At 68.6% G+C, this 15,454-nt stretch overlaps 2 protein-coding genes across 2 annotated transcripts; both read right to left on the reverse strand.

Moving 5' to 3' along the window:
- Nucleotides 1-67: 67 nt before the first annotated feature.
- Nucleotides 68-1,621, reverse strand: FCER1G (Fc epsilon receptor Ig). The gene is made up of 5 exons (XM_075724397.1): nt 1,564-1,621; nt 1,111-1,202; nt 862-903; nt 524-547; nt 68-124 (listed from the first exon to the last, which is right to left on the reverse strand). The coding sequence occupies exons 1-5, from the start codon at nt 1,619-1,621 to the stop codon at nt 68-70; spliced, it is 273 nt and encodes a 90-aa protein (XP_075580512.1).
- Nucleotides 1,622-2,323: 702 nt separating this feature from the next.
- On the reverse strand, nt 2,324-9,210 carry NDUFS2 (NADH:ubiquinone oxidoreductase core subunit S2). The gene is given in 15 exon segments (XM_075724379.1): nt 2,324-2,361; nt 2,466-2,523; nt 3,071-3,154; nt 3,394-3,489; nt 4,070-4,199; nt 4,324-4,444; nt 4,815-4,902; nt 5,131-5,208; nt 5,376-5,450; nt 5,562-5,674; nt 5,861-5,981; nt 6,689-6,751; nt 6,753-6,880; nt 8,807-8,913; nt 9,044-9,210. Coding segments are annotated over 15 exon segments (1,458 nt in total). The 5' UTR covers nt 9,202-9,210.
- Between the last annotated feature and the right edge of the window lie 6,244 nt (nt 9,211-15,454).

A 15,454-nucleotide genomic window follows, 5' to 3' on the forward strand; every position in this document is an offset into this window, starting at 1 on the left:
GGGGGGTCCCCGGCTGCTGGGGGCAGCAGACAGGGGGATGAGGGGGGGCTGCGGCGCCGGGACGGGGTCAGGACTGTTTGACCTGGAGGGTTTCGTACATCTCCTGGTTCTCACCGCTGAGCCCCTGTGCGGGAAAGGGGGTTAGGGGGTGCGGGAAAGGGGGTTACGGGGTGCCTCCCCCCCCAAACTGCCACCCCCCCTCCAGGCTGTCACCCCACCGCGGCGGCTTCCCACCCAACACGTGGCCCGGGGGGCTGCGGGCTGTCGTGGGGGGGCTGCGGGCTGTCGTGGGGGGGCTGCGGGCTGTCGTGGGGGGGCTGCGCCCAGGGTGGGTGCGAGGCGGAGGGGGCACCCCCCCCCCCCCCAAGTCACAGCACCCACAGGATACAGCACCCGCAGGATGGGGCACCCCCGGAACGGGGCATCCCGTGGGATACGGGCACCCAGGGGACTCGGCACAACGCCAGGCGCAGCGGCCCCCCGGGATGGGACCCCCGCCCCCCCCCCCCCAAGGTGCACTCACAGTGTAGATGGCTTCTTCGTTCTGCTGGGGGAAGAGAAAGAGAAAGAGAAAGAGCGAGCTGGGGGATCGGGGCGGGGGGCACGGGCACGCCCCCCCCCCCCACCGCCCCCCACCCCCCGGGGAAGCGGGTGGAAGCCGTGAGGTTTCCTGGATTTCCTCCCCCCAGTCTGGGACCACCAGAGCCCCCCCACCCCACCCCGCAATTCCCCTTTGCTTTCCCCGTCTGCAGCCGCAGCACCGTCTGGGATGGGCGCTGGCGGGGGGGCCTGTCCCTCCCGGGGTACCCCAGCCCCAAATCTCCCCGGTCCCGGCCACCCTCGCCCCCCCAGCGCCGTTACCTCCTTGTTGGCGCTCTGCTGCGATGCTCGGCGACCCAGGAACTGCGGGGAGGTGAGGGAGTCACCGAAAAACAACAAAAAAAAAAAGAGAAAAAAGAAGTCAGAAGAGGAAAAAGCCCCAGCGTGAGGGTGAGGAAGCCCTGGGGCACCTGCTATGGCCTGCCTGGGGGTCCCCCCCAAAAAAATGGGGTCCACCGGGGGTTTAGCTGGGTCCCCGAGCTGGGGCCAGGTGCGGCTCCTGGCGCTCACCTTGAGGCGGCAATAGAGGACGGTGAGGACGATGCCGTAGAGGAAGAGGATGGCGTCCAGGACGTAGCAGAGCTGCGGCTCCATCAGGGCCTCTGGGGAGGATGGAGGGCGGGGGCGGGAGGGGGTCCCCGGGTCAGCGTCGCCCCGGGATGGATCCTGCGCCCGTCCCGGTCGCCGAGAGCCGGGCTCTGCCGCCTCCGAGCATCGCCCCTTTCCGCACGCCGGCGACGGCGGAGAGTGCCGGGGCGTCACCGACGTCCCCTTGGACGGTGCCGGAGAGCCCCAGCCTGCCCCGGCGTGCCCCTCAGTGCCGCAAGCACCCCAAGGCGGGAGGGGGGGCTTCGACAGATCCCGGCTTCTCCCCAAGGCACGAGGACGCCGTCAAAGGAGCCGACCCGACAGCCACGCGCCCACCCAGCCGCTCCCCGTCCCCGCGGCACCCCCCGTCCCCACCTGCCGCCGGGGTCCGCAGCAGCAGCAGGGCGACGGCGAGCAGCAGGCGGGCGCCCATGCCTCCGCGCAGCCCCGAGCAGGGTCCGGCGGCTCGGGGCTATCGCGTTGGAGTCAGCAACCGCAAAGCTAGCGTCTTCCTCCCCGCCGGCTCGCACCGCCCCTGCTTCGCTTCCCCCCCCCCCCCCCTTCCTCCGGCCCCGGCCGCGCTTGGGGAACTGGCCGGCACAGCTGCCCCCTTTTCCCACAAAGGGCGGCGGGGCCGTTGCTCAAGGGCCAGGCGAGCTGTCCCCAAACGTCACCCGTCCCCGTCCCCCCCTGCACCCCGCCCAGCCCAGCCCTAGCGCTACCCCAGCCCCCCCGACGCGGCCGCGGTCAGCCCCGGGGGGGCGGGGGGGCTGCAGGAGCACCCGCCAGCCCCGGGAAGGCGAAAGCCGTCGGGGAAAACCCGCAGGCCGCAGGCGCTGGCAGCACCCAAAGCCGGAGCGGCGGAGGCGAAACCCCAAGGGGGTCCCTCCGGGCTCCCCTCCAGGCGGGAGGGCCGTGACCACGGGAACGGGAAGCTCCTGACCACGAGCTTCACACGCGAAAGGGAGGAAGAGCGGGGTTTCACCAGGTTTTGGCCGAGGCGGGGACAGAGGCGCTGGACAGGCAGGACCCGGTTTAGTCTTTATTTGACTCAGATGAGGAAGGGGATGCGGAGGGTCCGGGGGGACCCCTGCCCGGAGCGGCACGCACGGCGCAGCCGGCCGGGGCCATCGCCTCACCGATCCACTTCCCCAAAGACGATGTCCTGCGTGCCTGGGGGAGGAAGAGAGGGGTCAGGGCAACCATCAGCCCCGCAGAATGGGGAAGGAGCCCCCCCAGCTAGCCACAGGAGCCCCCGGCCCAAGGAGGGAACGTACCAATGATGGCCACGACGTCCGCCAGCATGTGGCCCTGCGACATGCGATCCAGTCCGGCCTGAAGCAGAGCGCAGGGAGACCCCCATCAGCCCACAGCCCCCCCCCAAGCACCCATCACCCCGGCCCCAGGCCTGCCGAGCCGGGAGGAAGACGGCTCTGCCTCCCGGGTTTGCACAACGGCAGAGTGACCGAGCCGGGGCCCGACCCGGCTCACCGCTTCCGGAGCGGGTGCGGCGCTGGCAGCGGGGCCCACTCCCGCCCCGTGCCGGGGGGCAGGCAGGGGAGGGGGGCACAGCCCCCGCCGGCGCGGCCCGGCAGGGAGGAGGGGGAAGTGGTCACTTAGCAGCAGAGGAAAGAAACCGGCTCTAGAGGCAGAGCTGCAAGAGGCGAGTTGGGAGTCCCGGAGGGACCCCAGGGGACACGCAGGTGGGGGCCCACAGACCCCTGCCCCAGCCCACCACCTTGGGACTGCGTCGGAGCGAGCCCGGCAAGCAGAGAGGGAAAAAAAGCTCGTCCGGGGCCGCGCTTGCGCCCTCCCACTCCAATCCCACCCTCGCCGCGTGCCCCGGCCCGGCGATGCCGCCGGCCACCCCGGCCTCTCCTACCAGGTGAGCAAATCCAGGCGCCTTGATCTTGCAGCGGTAGGGGCGGCTGCTGCCGTCCGAGACGAGGTAGACGCCGAATTCGCCCTGCAAGGACACGGGGACAGGGTTGGTGACGCGGCGACGCTGTTTAAGGGGCTGAGGGGCTGTCTCCCAGCTGCAGCGTCCAGCCCTCAAACACCGGTCCGGCGCAAGAGCGGAGTCCCGGGGACAGGACAGCCCGCCCAGCCGGCGACAGGAGCACCGCAACGTCCCCAGGAGTGGCACGGGGCAGCCAGGACACCCTTCACCGTCCCCGAGCCCACCGTCCCCGTGAGAAGTGGCACCTTGGGGGCCTCGATGGCTGTGTAGGTGGCTCCGGGGGGCACCTGGTAGCCCTCCGTGTAGAGCTTGAAGTGATGGATCAGGGACTCCATGGAGGTCTGTGGAGAGAGGAGGGCACCGTCACCGGGGGCAAGGAGAAAACGCTGCCGGTCTCCTGCCTGCGCCTCGGCGGCTGGCACGGCAGGGCAGCTGCCGTGTCTCCTCCGTGCCAGCCTCTGCCTTGCCAGCCCTGCCTTAGAATCATCGAATCGTTGAGGTTGGCAAAGCCCTTGAAGATCATCCGGTCCAACCGGTAACCTAACACTACCGAGTCCACCACTAAAAAAGGGGAGAGCAATAATTTCATGTTTCCTGGCTTGGTGCCTAGACTGTTTTTTTAATGAATAAAACCCAGAATCACTAAGGTTGGAAAGGAGCTCTAAGATCATCAGCCCAACCGTCAACCCAACACCCCCGTGCCCACTAAACCACGTCCCCAAGGTGCCACGTCTGCCCAGACCTGGCAGGGGCGGCACAAAAGAGGCCGGGCAGTCCCCAGCCAAGCCGGGGCACGGATACGGCAGCAACACCGGCAAAATTCTCAGCGCAAGCATCTGACACGCCAAACCGCGTTTCCTGCTTGCCAGCGCCGACGTGCAGCCGGCGGCGAGGCCCGGTGGGGGAAGGAAGCGCTTTTACCTTCATCTCTGCCCGCTTCGGAGGGGAGATTTTGGCATCGTCCACTTTGATCTCCCCCTCAGGCATCTTATTGAGGCACTGGAGGATGATACGCAGGGACTGCCGCATCTCTTCCACGCGGCACAGGTACCTGTGGGACTCCCGCGCCGCTTAGGATCCGTGGGGAAGCCACGGCCTCACCGCAGCCCCACGGAGGAGGCGCGACCCTGCCAAGGCCTCCCCATGGCCCCCGGCAGAGCCGGGCTGCGCCGTACCTGTCGTAGCAGTCGCCCCGGGAGCCGATGGGGACGTCGAACTCCACCTGGTCGTAGACGTCGTAGGGCTGGGTCTTGCGTAGATCCCAGTGGATCCCCGAGCCCCGCAGCATCACCCCCGCTGGGCGGAGGGAGGCGGGTGAGCAGCCCACCCAGAGCAGGGGCCCCAAGCCCACCCACGCCAGCTCCGGGCCCTCCCCGCACCCCAAAGCAGACCCTGACGCAGGAGGAAAGCGGCCCCCGCCTGCGCACACCCCACAGCCCTGAGCAGCGGCCGTGGGAGGATGGCTTGGGGACATCAGGCAACACTGCCCTGACAGTCGCTGGTGTCATCGGTCCCCAAAATGGCTCCAAGCATCCCTGGGGACTCGCGCAGTCGGGGCTGAGCTCTTTGGACTCAACCCCCATCTTTCTCGGGGGGCACGGCACAGCTGGGCGGTGGCAGGAGGCTGAGGTCCCCCCCACAAGCGTCCCCAGGAGCCACCAGACGCACCTGAACCCGTAGTTGAGAGCCTCCTCCGCCGTTATCACCCCGATGTCGACGGTGCGGTTCTTCCAGATGCGGTTGTTCGTGAGCATCTGCGGGCAGCAAGGCGTTAAGTCGCCCGGGTGCTTCTCCCCGACTGCACCCCCCTCTTTTCCTGCCCCCGCGTCACCTTGTCACCGCCGCCGCAGGAGGAACAACCCCACGCTGGCTGTGCCCGGGGGACAGGCAACGCGAGACCCCAGCCCTCAGGGTGCTGGGAAATGGGGACTGTCCCTCTCTCCCAGGTTTCGAGCAGAAGCCCGGCTGCCGTCCCGCCTCACCTCCTCCACCTCGTCTATCCGCATGGAGAAATTCTTCACAAACTCGTAGATGTCGTCCATCAGCCCCAGGGGAAGGTCCTGCACGGGAGGGGAGGGAGGTCAGCCCACGCGTGGCCGGCGGCACCAGGGACGCGGGCGGGGAGGCACCGAAGGGGCCAGCGCCCACGCAGGGACAGGGGGACACCCCGCACAGCCCCCCCTGAGGGGCTCTGCAGGGAGCTGGGGCACGGCGTGCCCACCCTTACCTGGTGCACCCCGCCGGGGCGGATGTAGGCGGCGTGCATCCGCGCCCCCGAGACCCGCTCGTAGAACTCGAACATCTGCAGGGACAGAGGAGATCCCGCTGCATCCCGGCACGGCTCCGCCGGCAGCGCTGAGCCCCAGATCCACCCCGCTGCCGATCCCCCGCTACGGCCGTGCTTGCCCTTTACCTTCTCCCTCTCCTCAAACATCCAGAAGAAGGGGGTCATGGCCCCGATGTCCAGCGCGTGCGTGGTGACGGCCATGATGTGGTTGAGCAGCCGGGTTATCTCTGCGAAGAGGACTGGGAGCAGAGGGGGCACGGCGGGGTAAGCACCTCCAGTCCCCCCTTGGGGAGGGGGAATGGGGTCTGAGCCCCGGAAAGCTGAGTGCTCCGAGCCCTCAGGAGGGCAGGCAGGAGCACCTGCCCGCGGGACGGGAGCTGGAGCCCCTGCAGAAATGTTACGGGGACACGTGGGGCCGCCCTCACCTCGGATCCACTGAGCCCTCAGGGGCGGGCGGATGTTGAGCAGCTTCTCCACGGCCAGGGAATAGGCCTGCTCGTTGCACATCATGGAGACGTAGTCCAGACGGTCAAAATAGGGCAGCGCCTGCCGAAAGAAACGGCCTTGAGTGGCGGCTGCCGGCAGCTACAGCCAGCCGGTGAAGGCCTGGGATGCCGGGAGCGCTGGGAGGCTTTGCCGCAGCCGGGGAGCGCCAGGACACCGGGGAGCAGCAGGACGCGGCCCCCAGGCACTGCATCTTCTCAGCTCAGGGTGCTTCGAGCAACGGCAGCAGCCCTGAGGGCAGCCCAAAAGACAGCCCTGCCTCGGGATAAGGCGTGAAGGAAGACAGATAACGTCCCTCTGCGAGAGTTTTCCAGCTCGCAGGCGCCGCAACAGGCCTAATCCTGCACCCTCGGCACACGCCAGCTGAGAACCGTCTCCGCTGCGCAGCTGAGCCCGGCTGTCACGGCGCTGTCCTGAGCCACAGCGGCCGGCCAAGGCAGCGCTCCCCCCCTACCCTGGGCTATTTCAAGCTCCGTTTCTGCCGCCGTCAGAAAGGTTAAACACGACTGGGACAATAAATCAGCGGGAGCTGTTTACAAACACCGCTGCAAAGCCCAACGGGCCAATAAATCCCCTCTCAGCGTGCCAAGGAGGCTGCTGATGTATCCGATCGGACAGCTGCAGACAGACGGACACCAACAGCCCCTCACTTCCCAGTTTCCTCACCCGAAAAGGACACCCCTCGCTCTCCCTGGGGACAAGCGCTGGCCCCCAGGATGCGGAAGCGTTGGGAGCCCGCTGTGCCTTACCTGGAGATACGTCTTGTACTCGATGAGCTTCTCAGTGCCTCGGTGCAGGAGGCCAACATGGGGGGTCACACTTCTTCACCGTCTCCCCGCTCAGCTCCATGACGAGCCGCAGGACCCCGTGGGCAGCTGGGTGCTGGGGCCCAAAGTTTATGGTCAAACTCGAGACCTTCTTGTGAGCCAGGGGGTCCTTGTCTGCTCGGGGGAGGAAAGAGGAGAGTTGGGCAGGGAGGAACACCCACCCCCCGCAGCGCTGCTGCCCCCCGAGTGCCCTCGGCCTTTCCCGGCAGCACGGACACGCAGAGCAGATGCTGGACAGACGTCCAAGCTGAGCTCAGGGCTTGGCCGGACGTCAGGAACGCGGCGTCCCAACTGCCAGCTCCCCTCTCGGCCCAGCGCAAGACCCCTGGGACAGGTCCAAGGGCTTCCTGCTGCCTCCCGGGAGGCTCAGCCCGGCCTGGCCGCTCTTCCCGGAGCGCGGGGAGCCAGGCAGCTTCCCGATGCCGCAGAGATGGAAGGGCCAAGGCCACGGCAGAGAGCGGGTGCAGGAAGATTTGCAGAGCCAGAAAGGAGAAGCGAGGGATAAGAAGCTCCAAGCCTGACCGGGGCATGATGCAGGTGCATCTCGCAGCAGCTCGGGGGGCACGGATGGGGCTAAAGCTCCCAGGCGACTCGCCCTGTACACCCATGCCCCGAGACCCAGGCACCCACGGGACGCTCAGGAGACCAAAACACCCCCCTAGGCACCCACTGAGCCCTTGCTGGGTACCCACCAGCCTCAGAGCACCCACCCGGCACCCCATGAGCACCAGTCCGGCCCCAAGCACCCACCAAGCAGCACCCGTGGGTACCCAGGGACCCGGGACACCCCCAGACCCCCCCAGGGCTGGGACCTGCCCTGAGTCCCAGGCCCCAGCAGGCACCCGGTGAGCCCCAGACTGACCCAGGGCACCCTCCCGCCCCACGTAACCCCCAACCTGACATCCACCGAGCCCCTGCTGGGCCCCAAGTCCCCCCACAATGACTCCAACGAGCCCCAGTCTGGCTCTGGAGCCCAGCGAGCATCCCAAGGGCCCCACAACACCCTCTCAGAGCTCCCCTAGAGCCTTGGCCCGCCCCAGACCCCCCCCCCCAGGGCACCCAGCACCCTCCCAAGGCCCCCACAGGCACTCAGGGGCCCCCCAGGGCACTCAACACCCTCCCAGGGCCCCCCCAGGGCACCCAACACCTTCCGAGGGACCCCCAGGTGTTCAAGACCCCCAACACCCTCCCAGGCGCTCAGGACCCCCCCAGGGCACTCAACACCCTCCCAAGGCCCCCACAGGCACTCAGGGGCCACCCAGGGCACCCAATACCCTCCCAAGGACCCCCCCAGGCACTCAGGGGCCACCCAGGGCACCCAATACCCTCCCAAGGCCCCCCCCCAGGCACTCAGGACCCCCCCAGGGCACTCAACACCCTCCCAAGGGCCCCCCAGGTGCTCAGGACCCCCCCAGGGCACCCAACACCCTCCCAGGGCCCCCCCAGGGCACCCAACACCCTCCCAGGGCCCCCCAGGCACTCAGGGGCCCCCCAGGGCACCCAACACCCTCCCAGGGCATCCAACACCCTCCCAGGGCCCCCCCAGGCTCTCAGGGGCCCCCCAGGGCACCCAACACCCTCCCAGGGCCCCCCAGGCACTCAGGGCCCCCCCAGGGCACCCAACACCCTCCCAGGGCATCCAACACCCTCCCAGGGCCCCCCCAGGCACTCAGGGCCCCCCCAGGGCACCCAACACCCTCCCAGGGCCCTCCCAACACCCCCTCAAGACCTCGGGGCCCCTCCAGGCCCCCCCCAGGGCTCCGGACAACCTTCCAGGGCCCTTCCCAGGGCCTCAGCCCTCCCCAGGCCCCCCCAAGGACCTCAGGGCACCCCTCAGGGCCCCGACTCCCACCCGGAGCACCTGACACCCCCCAGGGCCCCGGCCTCTCTCCCGAGGAGCCTCCCCAGGGCCTTGGGGTCTCTCCAGGCCCCCCCAGGGCGCCCGACACTCTCCCAGGGTTTGGCCTCCCCCCTCCCGGGCTCCCCTGGGGCCTCGGGTCCCCCCCCCCCCGGCCGCTGACGCCCTCCACCCCCTCTCACCGTTCCAGGGCGGCGGCACCCACTTCTCCGTCTCCTTGCTGGGGTACATGACGGCGCCGGCGAAGTGCTGGGCCCACTCCACATCGGGCTGCCACTGCCGCGCCGCCCTGCGCGCCGGGGCGTGAGGCGGGGGGGGAGCCGGGCCCAGGCCCCGCCGCCCCCCGCCCGGACCCCGCCACCCCCGGGCCCGGCCTCCCGCCGCCGCCGCCCCCGGTGCCGGTGCCCCACCGCTCTCACCGGGCCGGGGCCGGCCCCAGCCGCGCCGCCGCCGCCGCCCGCAGCCCCGAAGGTGCCCGCAGCCGCCCCAGCGCCCGCAGCGCCGCCATCTTGCCCTTGGCACTGCGCATGCGCCGCCCCGCCCTCACCGCCGCGGCGGGGGCGGGGCCGGGCGCCATGTTTGGGGAGGGCAGGCGACGCTCCGCCGCGCCGCCATATTGACCGTGGGCAGCTCCGCCGCCATCTTTACTAAGGGAAACAGCCGGGAAACGGCCGCTGGGGCCGGCGCCATCTTTGTGCCGGGCAGAGGCTGGCGGCGGGACATGGGGACAGAGGGGACAGGGATGGGGATGGAGGGGACAGGGATGGAGGGGACAGGGATGGGGATGGAGGGGACAGGGATGGAGGGGACAGGGATGGAGGGGACAGGGATGGGGATGGAGGGGACAGGGACAGAGGGGACAGGGACAGAGGGGACAGGGACAGAGGGGACAGGGACAGAGGGGACAGGGACAGAGGGGACAGGGACAGAGGGGACAGGGATGGGGATGGAGGGGACAGGGATGGAGGGGACAGGGATGGGGATGGAGGGGACAGGGATGGAGGGGACAGGGATGGGGATGGAGGGGACAGGGATGGAGGGGACAGGGATGGAGGGGACAGGGATGGGGATGGAGGGGACACAGAGGGGAGGGGGGACAGGGATGGAGGGGACAGGGATGGAGGGGACAGGGATGGAGGGGACAGGGATGGGGATGGAGGGGACACAGAGGGGAGGGGGGACAGGGATGGAGGGGACAGGGATGGAGGGGACAGGGATGGAGGGGACAGGGATGGAGGAGACAGGGATGGGGATGGAGGGGACAGGGATGGAGGGGACAGGGATGGGGATGGAGGGGACAGGGATGGAGGGGACAGGGACAGAGGGGACAGGGATGGGGATGGAGGGGACAGGGACAGAGGGGACAGGGACAGAGGGGACAGGGACAGAGGGGACAGGGATGGGGATGGAGGGGACAGGGATGGAGGGGACAGGGATGGGGATGGAGGGGACAGGGATGGAGGGGACAGGGATGGAGGGGACAGGGATGGGGATGGAGGGGACAGGGATGGAGGGGACAGGGATGGAGGGGAGAGGGGACAGGGATGGAGGGGACAGGGATGGGGATGGAGGGGACAGGGATGGAGGGGACAGGGATGGAGGGGAGAGGGGACAGGGATGGAGGGGACAGGGATGGGGATGGAGGGGACAGGGAAGGGGTTGGAGGGGACAGGGACAGAGGGGAGGGGGCACAGGGATGGAGGGGACAGAGAAGAGAGGGGAGGGAGGGGACAGGGATGGAGGGGACAGGGACAGAGGGGACAGGGATGGGGATGGAGGGGACAGGGATGGGGTTGGAGGGGACACAGAGGGGAGGGGGGACAGGGACGGAGGGGACAGGGATGGAGGGGACAGGGATGGAGGGGACAGGGATGGAGGGGACAGAGAGGAGAGGGGAGGGAGGGGACAGGGACAGAGGGGACAGGGATGGAGGGGACAGAGAAGAGAGGGGAGGGAGGGGACAGGGATGGAGGGGACAGGGACAGAGGGGAGAGGGGACAGGGACAGAGGGGATAGGGATGGGGATGGAGGGGACAGGGAAGGGGTTGGAGGGGACAGGGACAGAGGGGAGGGGACAGGGATGGAGGGGACAGGGACAGAGGGGACAGGGATGGAGGGGACAGGGATGGAGGGGACAGAGAGGAGAGGGGAGGGAGGGGACAGGGACGGAGGGGACAGAGCGATGGGGACAGAGGGCACAGGGTGAGCGGGATGCGCCAGGCAAAGGCGGAGCGGGATGTCCCGGCGTGATGGCAGGGGGACACGTGTCCTCCCCACTGGGGGACCGCTGCGGACGGAGGTGGCCCCTGTCCCCTCCCCTGACACCCGCGGTGTCCCCATGCGGGTGCTGGGGCAGCGGCTGTGACCAAACTTGTCCTGCGTGTCCCCCCCTTGCCCACGCTGCACCCCCAGCCCCCCCAACTTGGGGATTCCCTGGCTCCGGCATCCAGATTTGCCCCCCCCCCCCCCTCCCAGGGAACACGGGGACCCTCCGGCCGTGCCAGGACCCTCCATGTCCCCTGTCCCCCCCGTCACGTCCCCGCAGCCGCGGGGTCACGTCGGCTCCCGTGGCCTTGCTCTGCGTCACCGGCCCGGTGACGGCAGCGACCGCCCAGCCCCCACGTCAGAGTTGTTCCCGACCTGCGTGAGTCACAGCGGAGCTGCGGGCTGATGCCGGCCAGATGTTGGCCGCTGGCCACCAGCAGCCCCGGCTGGGCCCGGATCGGGCGCTGGGCGGGAAGGCTGAGCCGGGAGCAGCCCCCCCGTGCCAAGCCCCTGCCAGCACCCAAGGGTGCCCCACGGCCCCGACCCCAGATCTGGGGGAGATGCTGGAGCTGGGGGACGCTGGGGCTGGGAGATGCTGGATTTGGGAGGCGATGGAACTGGGGATGCTGGAGCTGGGGGATGCTGGAGCTGGGGGATACTGGAGCTGGCAATACTGGAGCTGGGAGATACTGGAGTTGGGGATACTGGAGCAGGAGATGCTGGAGCTGGGGATACTGGAGCTGGGAGATACTGGAGTTGGGGATACTGGAGTTGTGGGTACTGGAGCAGGAGATGCTGGAGCTGGGAGATGCTGGAGCTGGGGTCATGCTGGAGCTGGGGGATGCTGGAGCTGGGGATACTGGAGCTGGGGATGCTGGAGCTGGGAGATACTGGAGCAGGAGATGCTGGAGCTGGGGATACTCGAGCTGGGGTCATGCTGGAGCTGGGAGATGCTGGAGCTGAGGATGCTGGATTTGGGGATACTGGAGTTGTGGGTACTGGAGCAGGAGATGCTGGAGCTGGGAGATGCTGGAGCTGGGGATACTGGAGTTGTGGGTACTGGAGCAGGAGATGCTGGAGCCAGGCATGCTGGAGCTGGTAGCGGATGCTGCACGTGGGGGATGCCGGAGGTGGCGGATGCCGGCCGGAGGAGCTGTCAGGTCCCAGGGATGCCAGCTGTGCCGGATGCTGGAGCTGGCGGATGCCGCAGCCCGTGGGACGCAGGCTCCAGCGGATGCCGACCGCGGCAGATGGGCGGATGCCACGTGTGCCAGCCGCGGCGGGCGCCAGGCCTGCGGTGGGATCCGGGTGGGCTCCGCGCCCCCCGGCAACGCCGCTCCCGGGCACGGGCGGGTGCTGCCCCACCCGGGCCCAGCTGCGGTGCCAGCGGGGTCCCACGGGTGCAGCCGAGCGCCGCCGCGGGTACCGGCACAGAGCCCCTTTGTGCCATGGCGCCGGGCGCTGCCGGCTCCCTTTGTGCTGGGCCGCGTCACCCTGTTGTTGTCCCCGGGGGACAGCGGGGACGGCACCGGCACCGGCACCGGCACCCGCAGGGCAGCGCCCGGGGCTGTGCAGCACCCCTCAGACCGGGGGTGCCGGGGGGTGCCGGGGGTGCCGGGGGTGCCGGGGCAGGAAGGGCAGCCGGGCCGGCCCGTCCTTTCCGAGAAGGGAGGAAGCAGGACGTGGCCCGTGTCCTGTCCGGCTGGGTGGGGGCCAGGAGGTGACTCGGGGTGTGACACAGCGGGTGGCCTTGCTGGGAAGGGCGGACATGGGGAAGGGACGGAGTGGACAGGCAGGGATGAAGAGGATGAGGGGGATTGGAAGGGGGCAGGCGGGGATGGAGGGCGTCGGCGTCGGCAACCGAGCACGGCAGAGCCGCTCGCCCTCCCCCCCCGCTCCCCCCGCCGCGGGATGGGCGAGAGAAGTGGAAAAAATGTAAAAGCCGTGGGTTGAGACCAAGGCGGTTTAATGGGACGGCAGGAGAAGAGGAAGGAGCAATAACGATAAAAGAACGTACGAAGCAAGCGATGCGTGATGCCGTTTGCTCATCGCCCGCCAACCGGTGCCTGGCCCGGCCCCCAGCAGCGATCGCAGCCCCCCGGCCAACTCCCCCCACTTGCCATACTGGCCACGACGCTGTCCGGGATGGGACAGGATGGGACGGGATGGGATGGGATGGGACGGGATGGGATGAGATGGGATGGGGTGGGATGGGATGGGATGGGATGGGGTGGGATGGGACGGGATGGGATGGGATGGGACGGGATGGGACGGGACGGGACAGGATGGGATGGGATGGGATGAGATGAGATGGGATGGGACAGGATGGGATGAGATGGGATGGGATGAGATGGGACGGGATGGGATGGGGACGGGATGGGACGGGATGGGGTGGGATGGGATGGGACGGGACGGGATGGGATGGGACGGGATGGGATGGGATGAGATGAGATGAGATGGGATGGGATGGGACGGGATGGGATGGGATGGGATGGGATGAGATGAGATGGGATGGGACGGGATGGGATGGGATGGGATGGGATGGGATGGGATGGGATGAGATGAGATGGGATGGGACAGGATGGGGTGGGATGGGACGGGATGGGATGGGATGAGATGGGATGGGATGGGATGGGATGAGATGGGATGGGACGGGATGGGATGGGATGGGATGGGATGAGATGAGATGAGATGGGATGGGACGGGATGGGATGGGATAGGATGGGATGGGATGGGATGGGATGGGACGGGATGGGATGGGATGAGATGGGATGGGATGGGATGGGACGGGATGGGACGGGATGGGACGGGACGGGATGGGATGAGATGGGATGGGATGAGATGAGATGGGATGGGACGGGATGGGATGGGATAGGATGGGATGGGATGGGATGGGATGGGACGGGATGGGATGGGACGGGATGGGATGGGATGAGATGGGATGGGATGGGATGGGACGGGATGGGACGGGACGGGATGGGATGAGATGGGATGGGATGGGATGAGATGAGATGGGATGGGACGGGATGGGATGGGACGGGACGGGATGGGACGGGATGGGACGGGACGGGATGGGATGGGATGGGACGGGATGGGACGGGATGGGACGGGATGGGACAGGATGGGACGGGGATGGGATGGGACAGGACGGGACAGGACGGGATGGGATGGGACGGGATGGGATGGGACGGGATGGGATGGGATGGGATGAGATGAGATGGGATGGGACGGGATGGGATGGGGTGGGATGGGACGGGATGGGACGGGATGGGATGGGATGGGATGGGACGGGATGGGATGGGATGGGATGAGATGAGATGGGACGGGATGAGATGAGATGGGACGGGATGGGATGGGATGTCCCTTTGGGCAGCTCTCCCAGCCATGCCCCCTCCCCGCTCCTTGTGCCCCTGGCAGGGCATGGGAAGCGGAAAAGTCCCTGAGTGGTGTCAGCACCGCTGAGCAACAGCGAAACCATCCCAAAACCATCCCTGCGCTATCAATCACCGCCGTTCTCGCTGTTCTCGCTGTTCTCGCTGTTCTCGTCCTCCATCCAAAGCACGGCGCCGTGCCAGCAACCGGGGAGAAAATTAACCCTACCCCAGCCGCAACCAGGACGGAGGGGCTGGAGGAGACGGGGGAGGATGGAGAGGATGAGGAGGGGGTTGAGCAGTGGGGTATTAGGGGGCAGCGGGTGCTGCGGGGGGGGGGGAGAGCCCCCCTCGGGGTGCCCCCAGCCCCGTGCCCACCCTGGACACCCCAAGGGCAGATGCCCACCCCGACCCTGGCCCCTGCCACCCCACGGGTGCCCTGCAGCAGCCCCGGTGAGGATCCCAGTTCAGGGGGCCCGGGGAGGGGGATCCCAGTGAGGGGGATCCCAGTGAGGGGGATCCCAGTTCAGGGGTCCCGGGGAGGGCATCCCAGTGAGGGGGATCCCAGTTCAGGGGTCCTGGTGAGGGGGATCCTGGTGAGGGGGATCCCGGTTCAGGGGTCCCCAGTGAAGGGGATCCCAGTTCAGGGGTCCCGGTGAGGGGGATCCCAGTGAGGGGGTCCCCAGTGAAGGGGATCCCAGTTCAGGGGTCCTGGTGAGGGGGATCCTGGTGAGGGGGATCCCAGTTCAGGGGTCCCCAGTGAGGGGGATCCCATTCAGGGGTCCCGGTTCAGGGGTCCCCAGTGAAGGGGATCCCGGTGAGGGGGTCCCGGTGAGGGGGATCCCATTCAGGGGTCCCGGTGAGGGGGATCCCGGTTCAGGGGTCCCCAGTGAAGGGGATCCCGGTGAGGGGGTCCCCAGTGAGGGGGATCCCATTCAGGGGTCCCGGGGAGGGGATCCCAGTTCAGGGGTCCCCAGTGAAGGGGATCCCGGTTCAGGGGTCCCCAGTGAGGGGGATCCCATTCAGGGGTCCCGGGGAGGGGGATCCCGGTTCAGGGGTCCCCAGTGAGGGGGATCCCATTCAGGGGTCCCGGTGAGGGGGATCCCGGTGAGGGGGTCCCCAGTGAGGGGGATCCCATTCAGGGGTCCCGGTGAGGGGGATCCCGGTGAGGGGGTCCCCAGTGAGGGGGATCCC

This window comes from Pelecanus crispus, chromosome 22 (assembly GCF_030463565.1).
Source record: "Pelecanus crispus isolate bPelCri1 chromosome 22, bPelCri1.pri, whole genome shotgun sequence".
NCBI classification, from domain to species: domain Eukaryota; kingdom Metazoa; phylum Chordata; class Aves; order Pelecaniformes; family Pelecanidae; genus Pelecanus; species Pelecanus crispus.